Raw genomic sequence first — 16,770 nt, 5'->3', positions numbered from 1 at the left:
GAATGGATCCCAAACTTGGAAAAGAAGAAGCAACATCTCAAGGAAACATCGCAGTGATTATTGATGAAGAGAAAATTAGAAAACAACTTCAAACAACGTCAAACTTCAAAAGCCCAGGCTCAGATGGAATTCCAAATGTCTGTCTAAAACAACTTGATGCTCTTCACAATTACTGCGCCAGGACATTTAATGAGGAAAAGGCATTGGACGAGTGGCTCGTAGAAGGGCACACCTTTCTCATCCCAAATACGGAGGAAACCCAACTTCCCCACAAATACCGGCCGATAACATGCCTACCAGCCACATACAAACTGCTGACAGGAATCATCACAGAAATGATGTACCATCATCTAACACAGCAAGAAGGTTTAGAGGCAGAACAAAAGGGATGTAAGAGAGGTTGTTATGGAACAACTGACAACCTACTACTGAACAAGGTCATACTTCAAAATTGACAAATGCGAAAAACTAAATTGTCCACCACCTAGATAGACTACAAGAAAGCTTTTGACAGTGTCCCACATTTGTGGGTGATAAAACGTATGCAAATATGCAAAATAAATCCCCAAATAATAAAACTGATTGAGAAAGCAATGGAGCTCTGGAATACCACATTAATATTACAACACTCAGAAGGAAATATTGAAATACCAGATGTGAAGATATGGCGTGGGATCTTCCAGGGAGACAGTCTTTGCCCCCCTTCTGGTTTGTCTGGCTCTGTACCCACTAAGTGCCCTCATCAATGAACAAGGACACGGATACACCCGACGCCCCAATCAGAAATCAACAAGTTAGACATCAAAACAAGAAAACTACTTACCATCCACAAAATGTTTTACAAAAACCAGTGCATCCTGAGGATGTACCTGCCAAGACGAGAGGGAGGGAGCGGCCTGATGGAACTCAACCAGGTGCACAGAGCGATGAGTGTAGGACTAGCTGAGTATGTGAAATGCTCAACAGACTTTCAGATACAATTCGTAAACAAACATGAACACAATAAACCTGAAAAAGTATCCCTAACTCACCTTGCAAGGAATTTCCAAAAACAGGTGCAAATAGAAGATTCCACACAGGAAAATGAAACAGCAACAAATACAGCCCCAGCAATTGCAAAAAAGACAAAAGCAATGTACAAAAAATAAACATCAATATATATACACCAACAACTGGGAGAATGACAAAAGAGCAGGAAAATACAAAAAAAGAATTGGACAGAGTGGGGATAGACAAAGAAGGCTCATTGGAATGGCTAAGAAGAGGTCAGCTCAACTGGGACGGTGAATGAATCATAATAAATGCCCAAGATCAAGGACACTACACCAATGGATTTAAAAAGATGGCGGGACTGAAGCAGACGGACAAGTATAGATTCTGCAAGTCAAAAACAGAAAGTACTAGTCACCTGCTCTTGGGATGCAAAAAACTATTATCAGAACAACTTTACACACAATGATACAACAAAGTAAGCAAAGTGATTCATTGGCATATCTGAAAAATGTAAACATCCCAGTAACAGAAAACTAATGGAAACACAAACCAAGGGCAATCATTGAAAATGAGGACGTCATGCTCACGTACGACCTGATTATTCCATTGAGCATGAACATAGAAAACAAAGCATTGCGTCCGGACATTGTACTCGGGAACACAAAGGAAAAGACAGCATTTATGATTGAGATATCACTACCCAGCGAATGTGGCCTAAACGCAGAAATCAAGAAAATGACCAAATACCAGAACCTCAAAAATGAGGTCAAGATATCTTGGAAGCTGAAGAGCGTCAAAATTGTACCAGTGATAATTGGAGCAACAGGAGTGATCAAGAAGAACCTCACTGAGATATTAAAAACAATCCCCTGGAATATTACCACAAATGAACAACAACTGGAGGAAATTTGGGGTTCGGTAACGATCCTGAAAAGAGAACTTGGAACAAAACTCTGACAAAGTTGAACAGTTTGGTCCATGAACCGTGATCCCTTACCGAAGAGGAGATGTATACTTTGCGTCCTGGGAGGATTCCGTTCCACCTCCTGAAACATGCAAATGGAGACAACCAACGAGACACACTCACACATACCCACGTGTACACACAAACACACACACACACATACGTTTTCCACCTAATAACTCTGTACAGATGTGTGCCTCAATTGATTTGATTACCGTAATAATTTTAAAATAGCTTAGTAAAACCGGATGTTAATAATTTTCTCCCTCAATTAAAATAGAATACTGTACCTAAAAAAACTTTTCCTGCATTGTTTTCTAAAGAACAAACATGATGGAGAAGCACAATTATTGCCTTTGAGATAAGGGGCCATCTATACAACACAAATGCAAACGATGGAAATAATCGTTGCCACTCCGCCCTCTCTTTTCCCAATAAGTTCTCTTTCATCTCCTTTCTCTACTCTCTTCCTGAAGACTTATCCTTTGTTCTCCATTATTTTATTCAAATCTTACCCATCACTTAATGTTTTCAATTTTTTTCTTCAACAGACCCCCATTTTTGTATACATACTACGTAGATAACTATGCACAGAAAAAACCACAAACTAGACAAGTACCAAAAATGGATAAAGAAAGCTCTCGGATTAAGGAAATACGTAAAGTGTTGCCAAAGCTACAGGGAGATGCCAATCGCAAGACGAACGGAAACAGCATGCTGAGCAAAAAAAAGCGTGTGACCACAAACACAGCTGGGTTAGTGTGAGCGACCGATACTCACGGCTTTATGCTGGCACCTTCTAGCTCAAGCGCTGTCAGTTTTGACGAGTTTCGGATTACCCGAAGGATATGTTCACAGACGTCGCCATTCTGGGGCAAAATAACAATGTAAACCGTCTGGAGAAAGAACTGATAAATAATTAATGCAGTGTCATAAACAAGACAAAACAATTGGATGCAATAATGCAGAGCGTCCACAAATTACCATTCCAAATTAAAACCGTAATAAAACTAAATAATAAAATGGAATACAATGATGTGTTTGCTGCATGTGAAAGAACATTTCTAAAGGTTTTGTTGACTTGTTATTTTTTCTTTCCAGGTCTCATGCGACACAGGACGTCACATTTACCACAAATGGTTTCCCCACAATAAACGCAGTGTGTTGGTTGCCTGGTCTGTATAGCTCACATCAGCAACACGTGTTCAACAAAGCTTCATGCCGACCAATGGAAGGGAGGCAGTCACCATTGAGAAAAACAATTCCTGACTGGAACAAAAAGTTTATGGAGACCTGTGGCATCCTTTAGCGGAAGGGGCCAGGCCAGCCAAGCACAAGTGGTGAGGATATTGAACAGGTTCGTGAGTCGTTCCAGCGCACAGTCCCCATAAATCCATTCGGATTCGGATGATGAACTTGACAAATCCTGACAATAAAACGAGACGTTTTCACATGCAGCAAACCGCATCGTTGTATCCCTTTTAATTTTTCATCGGTGAAGCCACATCAATATTTGGCTATGTCCTTCCTTCCATCCATCCATCCGTCCGTCCGTCCGTCAAAAATAAAGTAGAACAACCTTTCTAATCCACCGTGTTTAATTCTAAAGGGTTCTAAAGTGTAATTCTCGAGGGTTCTAAAGGGTAATTCTTGAGGGTTCTAAAGGGTAATTCTTGAGGGTTCTAAAGGGTAATTCTAAAGGGTTCTAAAGTATAATTCTCGATGGTTCTAAAGGGTAATTCAAAAGGGTTCTAAAGTGTAATTCTCGATGGTTCTAAAGTGTAATTCTCGATGGTTCTAAAGGGTAATTCTTGAGGGTTCTAAAGGGTAATTCTAGAGGGTTCTCAAAAGTAATTCTTGCGGGATCCTAAAGGGTAATTTTAAAAGGTTCTAAAGGGAAATTCTAATGGGTTTTGTTCGTTTCTACGCTTTGTCTATTTCATATTTAAAATGTCAAACTGAACCGCTTCCTTTGGACACGGGTGCATTTTTTTTTATTACCGATTGAATTTGGAACGCTAATTTGCGGACACTGTGTACTAACTACTACAATGTATAAAAGAAGGAAAGGAAAGTTAGTACTAATTGTTTTGCCATTGCCTTCCAAGCGGTCAGCCAGGGCAGGAAATGGAAAAAAATTAAAGATGCCGGTGATAACTTGCCTTCTTACCAGAAAGACATTGGATGGGATATTTAACATTTACAAATAACCGGTGCTAGCAGACAGGCCATTTGGAATAACGTCCATCTGAGGGACGACAGACACCTCAATGTCTCGCCCTACCCGCAAAAAAGCAGGCGAGAGTTTGATAGAGCTGGGTCGAGAAACGAAACCAGGCTGAATCAGAGCATTCAGAGTCGAGAAATCAAATTAGAGGTGAGTGCACACACCTCGAGGCTATCCTGTAAGTCCTGTCGATATTATAACGAACCATTAAAGCTTTATCTCAAAAAGAAATTTCATCATCAAGTCATCTGAAGATAGCATATGGTTTTAACATCCATTATACTCACTTTGGTTTCATATAAACATGTTTAAATAAATATAGCGTTTTTTCAAGAACGTTTGGCTAAACAAGATTTAGCACTTGGTGAGATAAATGTTTACTCAAAATTGTTTGCATCGTTTTATAAAGAAGTTAATGAAAAATAATTACCAGCTGCGTTTTCTTTTCCCAAGTAACTGGCTGTTTCCATTTCTTGTTCTAATCAGATACGTAATTTCATGGCTGATCCATGAAATATTCTCAAAAGTCAAAATTTCATTTATTTTCACGACATGCTGAGTTTAACTGCTGTATTATCACTTCTTTTACTTTTCCGCCCACGTTTATTCTCCTTTACTTGCTGCTTATAAAGTTATTACCTTGTATTTTCAATGATTTTAATTTCTGGTGTCATGGCTCTCGGACCTCCTGGGATCACTGCTGAACATGCCAATTTAATTGCTGTTATCACTTTTCGTCTCAACTTTGTTATTACCCTGCGCTCGAAAAGCGAAAATCAGGGTTAAGTGATCGAATGCGTACGTATGTGGGTGTCTGCATTTTTGAAAGTCATTTTCTCGGCAGCCATTGTTCCGATTGACCAAAAATGTTCACCATAGTATGCATCTACTTATGTAGACTTTTTAGTGATAATTATGATGTCATAGGTCAGTTGGTACGGGCGCTATATTCGAAAACCGAAAAACTAATTTGGACCTCTTTGAAACGTCTACATGGAAAAAAAAATTGAAACGAGGCTCATTATAAAGGACTGCGCATGGGGAATAAGTGTTGTTAACGACTATGTCATTGGTGCCCTTATTGGTGCCATCATTATGACACCATAATTAGACAAGTAAAATGCTTAGTCCGATCAGTTAGAAAATTATTGAGCGTGATCTATGCAGCAATTATATTGGAGAATGTAAATTTATCACGTCATCGGTCACGTGGTCTGGCAGCCATATTGGATCAAAGAAAAAAACAAAACCTTAAACAGAAGAATATACCATCTATGTTGTATCTGTATTTTTTATGGGAGCTTTTCCATTAGCATCTTTTTTGTCAAAATAAAAGTCTGTTTTATATCACATTTTCATTTTAAACTAAGCTCTCCACTCTCTTACAATCCAACTCTTCTGTTCCCCATTTACTTTCCCCCAAATTATTCTATCACCCCGCAGTGGCAAATACATTCCCATTTACCGATGCAAGATATTTCCCAGAGTTTAAATTTTTATATTTTAAGTCGGTATGTTGGAAGTAATGATAGTAATGATGACTCCATGGTGACTCAGAACAAGTAATTTGGACAAAATGACATTCCCGTCTGCGCGGGAAGAATGCAATTGTACATGGAGGAGGAAATAAATTGAGAGTAATTAACAGGAATGTTTTTTTGGGAATAATCTTCTTCACTTTCTCATCACCAAATATTAAATGACAATGCATAAAATATGATCTAACTCACAAGTTTGGTGTCTTTGGAGAAAAGCTTAGTAAACCACTGGCTGTATTCCAATGTCGCCACAATGGGAACGAGGTCCCTGTCACGACAAACAGATGCCAATACATTATCCTACAAGCGATATTATAACAGGAGACCATTTGGCCCAATCAAGCCAGCACAATGGATGTGAACATATGGTAATTTGTCCATGCTTTATCTTTTTTAAATGCTGAGAGTCAAGCAAGGAAGTAGCATGTACCATTTTAAGCCTCACCCAGGTATGACTCACCCAGGGTTCGAACCCACCGACCTTCCAGACCCAGAAAAGATATGTATTCTATATATATATATATATATATATATATATACATATTATATATATATATATATATATATATATATATATATATATATACATACATATATATACATAAAACCACCTTTAGAGGCCATTTTTCCCTGCAAGCGGGGGTTGGCCTTTTTCGGGGACCGTGGTTGTTGTTGTTTTTCGGTCCCCTTTTTGAAGCAATGTTTTACGGCCGGATGCCCTTCCTGCCGCCAACCCTTTTTGTCGCCTTTTACGACAAGCAGGGAATTACCAGTGAACTGGTACTCAATTAGCCGACCTCGGAAGGATGACAGGCTGAGTCAACCCCCCTGGCGTTAATTCAGCGATCGACCGGGATTCGAACCCAGGATCCTAGGATCCTAAGCTGCCACCCTAGCCGCTAGCCCAACACCTACATACATACATACATACATATACATACATACATACATACATACATACATACATACATACATACATACATACATACATATATATACATATATACATATATATATATATATATATACATATACATATATATATATACATATATATTGTTGCGAATATGGAATTTGACCTCCATATCCGCTTGTAAATATTCCCCTATCTTCTCCGATACTCCCCAACTCTCCCCTTACCCCATTCCCTAGTCCCATTGTCTGTAAACAACACCCATTAGAGCCGATCTTCCCCTTCATTCCCCCATTAAATGTCGTGCCCAGGTCCCCCGCACCACACGTAGACAATTATAGGACATCTTGCTAGTTATTCTTAATCTATGTCAGTTAAGGACTTGTTTCCATTAATTATGACTCTTCGTTGCACCAGAATGTGATTATATGGCACCTGTTAGGAAGTTTAGGACCTCCCCATACCTCTCCGCATCTCTTCCCCATGAAGAAGCGCCAACTACAACAACAACAACAAAAGAGGGGGGCGGCGCGGTGACGGCATGGGGAGTGGGCGTCCTCCTTCCGGCTCGGTTAGCCACCATTGACCACGCGCTCCACGGGGTTACCACGAAGGGGCTCCCTGTCGGCCCCTCGTCAAGGGCGGAGCCGGTAACCCCCGCACCCAATGAGAAGCCATGGGCCGATGCCATCTGGGGCGGCGCTAACGAGCCGAGGGCGTGTCACTCCCCGCCGGAGATATACGCGGCCCCGCGCCGGACGTGACGTCAGATGCGCCCCGAGCTTGGAAGGACAAGACGCCACCCTCCCGAGCGCTGAGCGACCTCCCCGGCATCTCCACCAAAGTCGCGACCCACGAGCGCTGAGCGACCTCCCCGCATCTGCTGGACACCACCGTACGTGATTCTGTCCCTGAGCCAGGTGCACCTGAGCCATCGACTGCCGCTTTCCTTGCCATCAAATCCCGTGTGAGTCAGCGTTGTCCCGTTTATCTGTGGTCTGGCTAGGGTTAATATAAGAGTGTGTCTAAGTGCCTGTCTTCCTATGATGTCCCTCTCGTCCCTGTAATCTAACCTTTTTCCGTACGAATATACTTGAAAATCGAAACCCTGGTGTCGTATTGTGTCATTATAGCCCAGCCGGGTGTCTTCTCTTTCCTATTGAGCCAGCGTAGCGCGATTAGTTAACATTCGGGCACAATCGGGTAACTTGTACGGATACGGCGGCCATCCCGCTCGGCCCACCATACCATCAAAGTCGTATCTGTAACAATTGGTGTCGAGGAGTGGAATTCGAACCCGGGACTAAATTAATTAGGCCCAAATTTTGGGAGGGAAAATCGATTCGGAGCGCGTTTCCCGCGCGAAATTATAACGGCGAAATTTCAAATTGTTTTACGAAAATAAAAAATAAAAACCGAATTTTGAAAGTCGCGCTATGGCGGATCAAGACGGCTGGGGTCCGGTAGGGGAGAGTGAAGCAGGGTCGGTCCAGGACCAGATTGAGGGACATGAGGGACAGGAGGAGAGCGAAGCAGTGAGGGCGGCAGGGTCGCAAAATAGCGTTGTCACGCACGAGGTGGCCACGGCGTCCACGCCCGCGGCAGCGCCCCTGGTGGATTCGAACCTTTTCCTCCTGCAAATGAGGGCCCTTATGGAACAAATGGTGGGAATGAGGGCTGATAGAAAGCGATTGAGTGACCGATTGGATGAGCAATTGGGGGTAATGGGGAACCGGATGGATGCTCAGGGTGAGCGATTAGAGGGCCAAATGGGGGTAATGAGGGACGAAGCGAGGGGTACTGGTGAGGGGTTAGACAAGAAATTTGGGAAGTTAGACAATAATTTTGAGGAGTTAGACAAGAAATTTGGGAAGTTAGACAATAATTTTGAGGAGTTAGACAAGAAATTTGGGAAGTTAGACAAAAATTTTGAGGGGTTAGACAATGGGATAAAAGAGGTGAGAAATGGGTTAACGGGGGTAGAAAACAGAATGGCCGCTCAAGAGAATCAAATGGAAGGGATGCAAAAAGGGTTAGAGGGGTTAGAAAACACCATGGAAGGCAAATTGAGGGACATGAGGGACCAAGCGGAAAGGGAAGTTAACCAAATGGGGCAGCAGATAGAGGGGGTCAGAATGGGGGTAGAAACCAAACTGGATGCTCACAGGGAGGAAATGGAGCAGATGAGGGTGGCATCTGGGCAGGAGATGCAAGTGATGGGAGAGGAGATCAGAAGAGGAGTGAGTGAGGAGGTCGGAGGAGTGCGCGAGGAGGTGAGGCACTGTGAGGAGCACATGGAAAAGGAGGTGAGAAAGGGGACTGTAAAGTTACAGGGGGGCATAGAGGTCCTGACGCAGGAGGTGGAACAGCTGACGGAGGGACAAAAAGAACTAACGGAGCAGGTTCAAAGGAACACTGCGGTATTAGGAGGGTTAAAAGCGACACAAAACGACATAAAAAACGACTTGATAGCGACAAAGAGGGAATGTCAGATGGTACGTGAGGGACTGACAACGAGGTTGGACGAGGTGATAGAGGTAATGGAGACGACGGACCGGCAGGTGAGGACGCACATGGAAACGGTCAAGGTAGCCTTGGAGGACGAGCTTGAGGAGACGTACCGGGGAATAAAAGAGGTGAGGCACAAATTAGAAGAAGTGGAAGAAGGGGTGAGCGAAATTAAGAAGCGACGGAGAGGGGATAACAAAGAGATAAAAGAGGAGATAAAAGAATTGGTCCAAAGTCTGTGTTTGGATCGTGATGTGCTCGTTAACCGGATGAGGGATTCGCAGGTGATGGAGGAGAAGCGAAGAGGAAGAGGCCCCGGTGTAAGTGGTGACCAATATGGTCGTGCGTATGATGCGCCAGGTGATTTAAGAGGCTTGGGGGTCGAGATAGACCCGGGTGTTCGTGAGAGGCCGTTGGTGAAGTGTGCGACAGGTCTGGTGTGCGAAAATGGAGGTGTGCAAGAAAGTCCGACTCTGGGGTGTGTGAGGAAAAAGTGCGTGCCAAGGAGTGAGTGTGCTGGCGAGAGTGAGTCGGTCGTAGCGCGTGTGCGAGGGAGCACATGGAAGCGTGGTGTGGTAAGTGTTACAGAGGGTGTGACGGGAGAGTGTGCGCGAGAAAGGTGTGTGACGGACAGGTGCATGAGGAAAGAGTGCGCTGTCAAAAGTAAGGAAGAATGCACACCTGTGGTGAGTGTTACAGAGGGTGTGACGGGAGAGTGTGCGCAAGAGTGTGCGCGAGAAAGGTGTGTGACGGACAGGTGCATGAGGAAAGAGTGCGCTGTCAGAAGTAAGGAAGAGTGTCCACCTGTGGTGAGTGTTACAGAGGGTGTAACGGGAGAGTGTGCGCGAGAAAGGTGTGTGACGGACAGGTGCATGAGGAAAGAGTGCGCTGTCAGAAGTAAGGAAGAGTGTCCACCTGTGGTGAGTGTTACAGAGGGTGTAACGGGAGAGTGTGCGCGAGAAAGGTGTGTGACGGGCAGGTGCACGAGGAAAGAGTGCGCTGTCAAGAGTAAGGGTGAGTGCGCTGTCAAGAATGGAGGTGAGAGTAGTGAGAGTGACAAGGAGAGTGAGTTTGTTGTGACAGGTGAGCGAGGATGTACACCTGGGATGGAAGGATGCACACCTGGAATGGTAGAGCGTGAGTGGGAATGCACGCTGGAGTTGGTGGTGAGGCACGTGGTTGGGTGTGCGAATGAGGGCACACCTGTGATTGTCACAGAGGAGGTGACAGAGGAGGGGGCGCGAAGAGGTGTTTTGGTGAGGTGTGCGACCAACGAATGTGTGCCAAAGTGTTCGGTGGTCAGGTGTGTGACCAAGGCTGTGAGTGGAATGGGTGTACCTGGGTGTGTAAGGAAAGGTACGAGGAGCATGGGCACGGCTGGATGTGTGAGCAAGGAACGGGCTGCGGGGTGTAAGCATGCAGGTGAAGCATCGACGTTACACGGGTTAGAGGTTAGAGCGACTTTTAGCCGAAGCGGGCCCTCGGTGCGTGCTGGGCCTCGCTTTGAACGGCCGCGTCCGTGCTCCACTAGGCGGAGCTGGCAGCCCGATAGAAAGGGTCGTCATGGCGACCACGTTTTGTTGAGACGCGCCGGCAGGTCGAGATCGGGGCATTGGATGGCTCCGTGCCGAGATGGTGCGTGGGATCTCGGCCCGGGTAAACCTCCTTCCCTGCACCGAATGCGGGACGCACCCAGCCGCTGGCACAAAACAACCAGCATCCATTGTTTGGCTTTACGAAGCCGGGCTTTGGACAGGAATTGGCGCACCGAGAGGTATTAGTGAGTCGACTGGGTGATGAGGTTAGTGTTTTGGACCCAAAATTAGAGAAAAACAAAATTTGATGATTGGCAAGGGATTGGCAGTAGTGATTGGCAGATGATGGGCAGTGATTGGCAAATTTTTAATTTGTTGCAATTTGATGTGCGAAATTGGTAGTGAGAGACCCCCGATGTGGTGGGATGGCAAATCCACCATCCTTCCCATATGGGGGGGCAAAGGAGCAATAGCTTATGGGGTGTATGGCAGTGAAAACTAGCCCGGGTGGGTTAGGATATTGTGTGTAGGGATCTAGCGAAGATGACCTTAGGTAACGTTAAGTTTAGTTAGTGACTGATACCTGTAGTGGGGACGCAGGTAGATTAGTATGGATGATAATGACGAGGGAGCGCAATAGTTTAAAGGGACGACTGGGAAGCGCAAGTTTCAGAAGGGAGTAGTTAGCTGAGATGATGCCGTGTGTGTGTGAGGATTGAACAGGTGTGATTGCACAGGTGTGCAACTGGACAGGTGTGTGGAGCAGTGTATGAGTAGTGAGTGTGTGGATCAGCGCGAATGCGCTTGGGGAGAGAAGGGTGCAGGTGGCACCAGGTGTGAGAGCACAGGTGTGCAGGTACAGGTGTGTGGAGAGAGTTGGAGTAAGTGGTACGGAGTGGTGTGCATGGTGCGAAGGTGTGGATGGGGGAAGAGTGGACCCCTTTCACGAGTACCCGGGGCGGGTAGTGTAAGTGTTAGGTAGAGGGTGCAGGTAAATTGTGGTTGGATATTGGCATTTGTGGTGCGGTTGCAGAATGGTGTTGTGGATGGGTGCATTAGTGTTGTGGAAATGGCTGGGCGTGTAGCCTGTTAGTGTGTGTAGTTGGTTGGGCACTCCACCACTGTGAGGATGTCGGCCAGGTGAGGCCGCAGGTGGGCTCTGGGAGCCGGTAGTTGTGAGTGGGTGCCTGAGGATCCCGGGTGTGGATCGGGCAGCCCAGTGCCAGAGAGGGCACGGAGTGGGGAGAGAGCCAGAGGGCCTTCCCCAGGTAGTTAGGTTAGGGTGAGGAGCAGGTAAGCTCGGAGGCAACTGCAGTGGTGGAGGTGTGCAGGTGGGTAGACCCACTGGGAGAGGTACACGCCGCAGCCCAGAAATTGTGCGAGGGCACCGGGAGATGAATCGGGGGAGTGAGACCCCAAATTGAAGAGCACCACAGTTTGGCCAATGGGAATTGGTTTTTAGAACCCATAGTGTAAGAGGGCCAATGGTTTGGCCGGAGAAAGCCCCCGGGTAGTGTAAAGTTGTTAAAGTCATTTAGGAAATAGTTAGGATTGATGAACCTGTCGCACCATACGCAGCCACTTACCTGTGGTGATGATGATGACTCCACACCTGTGTTTTCTTTGTTTTGTGCAGGAAATGAGAATTGCTGTTGGATTTGTGAGACGCATCACGACGTGGATGAGACATTGGGGTGATTCCATCTCTCCCTCCCTAGGAGGGACTGATGATGAATTGGTGATGGCAAATTTTGATGTTGAGTTGGAGATGGCAAATTTTGATGAGAGTTGAAAATGGCAAATTTGATTGGTTAGGAGGGAGAGAAGACGAATTTGGTATATGGGAGGAACGGGGAAGACAGTAGGGATGTTTGTTGATTTGTAAAGTAGATGTTTATGGGTAGTGTTGTGTTGTGTGGATACAGTAAGGGGTAAGGGAGGGGCCATGTAGGTTACCTGGTGGGGGGGGGGCGTACGATAGGAACGTACCTGTCTCACCTGGTTCCCATGTGCCCCCAGTGTGCATTACCTTATATTGCGTGCACTTTTGCGCCCTTACCACCTTACTCACTTGTTTCTTCTTTTGTCTCCCACCTCCGAGGATCTGGCTTTGGGGTAGAGAGAGAGGAGAGAGAGGTGCTGGCTACGCAGTTGTGGGCCTGCACTTTCGCTGCTTGTTGCCTGGATCGATACACCATATGGACCGCAATGTTGGTGGCCACCCACAATGGACCGTAGTTCTTTTGCGGCCAAGCACCACCCGGGGATGGACCTATGGGTCAACGGGGCACCTATGCCATACAGGTGAACCACTAATAATTAACACCAAGTGCACCACAAGAAGAGCAAGAGACACCTGCAGGGTTAGGGGTTGTCGAATTTATTTTTATTTCATTGAACAATGGTGACTGCACCGATTGGTGGTGGGGTGGTGCTGTTGATGCTCGGAAAGGGTGCTCTGCACGTTATTAAAGGCCGTCGGCCACAGAGCACTCGTGGGTTGGTGTATCGATGTTGGCAAGCGCTCTCTCTCTATGCATAACATCTGCATGTGTTCCTCCAAAGACAGGTCCTGGATCGTAGTGTAAATATCAGCGTAGTCTTGTAAATAATGCTCCCTACCGGCTGTATGTTTAGTTTGAGGATTCTTTCCGGATTCGGTTATCCTGTGGGTGTGTTTCTGAGAGGAGAAGGGTGCAACGTCGCAGGGGGACATATTTACTCATTTGTGAATATCTATAAAACTGTCGCACTCAGGGTAGAGTTAATAGTAGAGGGAACTACATTGCGTGCCACACTAAAGTAGGTAAAAATTTATCGGGTCGGGACGCCCCGAGGGTAGAGAAGGGTGCAATGTTGCGAATATGGAATTTGACCTCCATATCCGCTTGTAAATATTCCCCTATCTTCTCCGATACTCCCCAACTCTCCCCTTACCCCATTCCCTAGTCCCATTGTCTGTAAACAACACCCATTAGAGCCGATCTTCCCCTTCATTCCCCCATTAAATGTCGTGCCCAGGTCCCCCGCACCACACGTAGACAATTATAGGACATCTTGCTAGTTATTCTTAATCTATGTCAGTTAAGGACTTGTTTCCATTAATTATGACTCTTCGTTGCACCAGAATGTGATTATATGGCACCTGTTAGGAAGTTTAGGACCTCCCCATACCTCTCCGCATCTCTTCCCCATGAAGAAGCGCCAACTACAACAACAACAACAAAAGAGGGGGGCGGCGCGGTGACGGCATGGGGAGTGGGCGTCCTCCTTCCGGCTCGGTTAGCCACCATTGACCACGCGCTCCACGGGGTTACCACGAAGGGGCTCCCTGTCGGCCCCTCGTCAAGGGCGGAGCCGGTAACCCCCGCACCCAATGAGAAGCCATGGGCCGATGCCATCTGGGGCGGCGCTAACGAGCCGAGGGCGTGTCACTCCCCGCCGGAGATATACGCGGCCCCGCGCCGGACGTGACGTCAGATGCGCCCCGAGCTTGGAAGGACAAGACGCCACCCTCCCGAGCGCTGAGCGACCTCCCCGGCATCTCCACCAAAGTCGCGACCCACGAGCGCTGAGCGACCTCCCCGCATCTGCTGGACACCACCGTACGTGATTCTGTCCCTGAGCCAGGTGCACCTGAGCCATCGACTGCCGCTTTCCTTGCCATCAAATCCCGTGTGAGTCAGCGTTGTCCCGTTTATCTGTGGTCTGGCTAGGGTTAATATAAGAGTGTGTCTAAGTGCCTGTCTTCCTATGATGTCCCTCTCGTCCCTGTAATCTAACCTTTTTCCGTACGAATATACTTGAAAATCGAAACCCTGGTGTCGTATTGTGTCATTATAGCCCAGCCGGGTGTCTTCTCTTTCCTATTGAGCCAGCGTAGCGCGATTAGTTAACATTCGGGCACAATCGGGTAACTTGTACGGATACGGCGGCCATCCCGCTCGGCCCACCATACCATCAAAGTCGTATCTGTAACAATATATATATATATATATACATATATACATATATATACATATATATATACATATATATATACATATACATATATATATATATATATATATATATATATATATATATATATATATATATATATATATATATATATATATGTAATGGCACAATATTCGCTAACTTTTGTGTCTGCAGTTTATTCATTCTTTTGGCTTGCAAAGTAGTCATACCATGAAAGTATCCTTGTTATATGATATGTGTATATGTATAAAGATATAAAAGAAATAAATAAAAAAACTTTGATGTGTGTATTGTGTGTTTTATTCACTATTTTTATTGCGAACATTAGCCCAAAATGGCATCCAAAAATGGGACATCACGTGACAAGTATTGTTGAAAATGAAAAATAACATATGTACAGGATATTGTCTTTGTTTACATTTTGACCCTAGTTTGGTTGTGGATGAAAGAAATATATCCACAAACAATCACTTCCGGAAAGGTGGTTACCTAATCAATAAATCGATCAGACTGTTACCGGGAACGTACGTTACCTCCGTGTCCACTGAACTTTCACAGTTTGGTTAATCAATTATAACAATTCCTAACTATCTGTAAAATACTGACTACGTGATGAACACTTCTTGCATTGAATACTTTTCCTTAGTATTCACACAAGTTCTGAAACCCTGACCTTGGGGATGAAAATTTAAAACTTTCGCCGAAGATAATATCCGTGTCCACTTTGTAACGTACGTAGAACCCCCTTAGGCTTTTACACCGCGAAAGCAAAAGACGGGTTTTCAAGCCTCGTGGGGTGGTGGAATGCCTATCACTCATCATCCAATCAGATAGATGCCTGAAGCAGCCGCCAGTTCCGAACGAACGCTGAAATATGAAACGCATTTGATGATTTGAATGAATGATGATGCGTTTGAATGATGATTACTTATAATTTTGGTTTTTACAGAATGGAGGAAACGCGTTACCACCTGAGACTGAGACTAAAGCAACCAAAAGAATCGCAGCCAACAGCACCAGACATGAAATCAGTGAAAGCGAAAAAGAGTAAAGCAGAGCGTCAAAGAGATTGGAGAAGAAATATGAAAGTTAATCCACAACGCTATGCAGACTTCAAACAAACGGAAAGTTTGCGGGTAAAGTTGCACCTAATTAGTCTGAGTGAAGAAAAGCAAGCACAATACAGGGAGAAAACACGGTTGCGAGTCCAGCGGTATCGTGCTAAAAAGAAGCTGGAGTTGGATGGAAGTCATGCAACCACAAACAAGTACACACCCAAAACGCGTTTTGGGAAAGAACGCCAGCGAGAAATCTGGAGACAGCAGAAAACCAAGCAGAGGAGAAAACAAACGGCACAAGCAAGAAGAAGATCAAATGAAAGACGTAGGCAGCTCTATCAGGAGAAGAAGGAACGATTGCAGAAATCCAACAGTGCCACGACAAATAAAACACCGGATCAAACACAGCCTTCGTGCTCCAAAGAGGCCCTACGCAAAGCAGTGTACCGTGCTAAGAAAGGGATGCCAAAAAGTGGAGATCAGTACGCGGCAGTCCTCTCACAACTTATAATCAAGACCACTCCAAGAAGAAAACAGAGACTGAAACAGCATGGCATTATTGAAAGTCCAAGATGCAGGAAATTCTTGCAGTTTGCAGGCGAGGCAATACATGCTCTCAAAATGACAATTGTCCAGGTAAACAAGAAACGAAACTGTTCTTTTTCACTGTTTTCTTCAATTCCCCCCCCCCCCCCCCCCAAAAAAAAAGACTATGTACAGTACAGCACATCTCGTGTTTGAAACTTTCATGTAAATAAGTTGACATGTTCAATAAACTGTTGTTTGCTAGAACTTGTGACTTTTGGTGTCCACCGTCATTATTGTAACTTACGTAGACGCAAGTGTTAATATGTCTATGGTTTGCCAAATAAAATTGATGTTAATGAGCTCAGTTACATTTGTCTGTGTGTGTGTGTGTGTGGTTGACATATTTGTAAATAAAGGGTGCTTTGAAAGTGCAGCAATGTAGTTTAGCAGAGACCTTTGATACACCATACTACGTAAGTTACGGTGTCCACTTGATGTATTTGTGATAAAATTAAGCAGTTTTAT

The 16,770-nt window shown here is 45.2% G+C and overlaps 1 protein-coding gene across 2 annotated transcripts in view; it reads right to left on the bottom strand.

The window, feature by feature from the left end:
* The window catches only part of LOC137435456 (F-actin-uncapping protein LRRC16A), a 210,878-nt gene that overhangs the window by 135,187 nt on the left and 58,921 nt on the right, over positions 1 to 16,770 (bottom strand). For both annotated transcript variants that reach the window (XM_068129246.2, XM_078784298.1), the window contains exons 9-10: positions 5,915 to 5,990; positions 2,738 to 2,826 (exon numbers count right to left, since the gene is read on the bottom strand). In XM_068129246.2, the coding sequence (XP_067985347.2) occupies positions 2,738 to 2,826; positions 5,915 to 5,990 (165 nt within the window). The remainder of the gene's footprint in view (positions 1 to 2,737; positions 2,827 to 5,914; positions 5,991 to 16,770) is intronic.

The sequence above is a fragment of the Myxine glutinosa genome, chromosome 9, assembly GCF_964187855.1.
Source record: "Myxine glutinosa chromosome 9, kmMyxGlut1.1, whole genome shotgun sequence".
Lineage (NCBI taxonomy): Eukaryota > Metazoa > Chordata > Myxini > Myxiniformes > Myxinidae > Myxine > Myxine glutinosa.
Note: the sequence above shows the minus strand (reverse complement) of the source record. Positions and strands in the feature narration are given on the sequence as shown.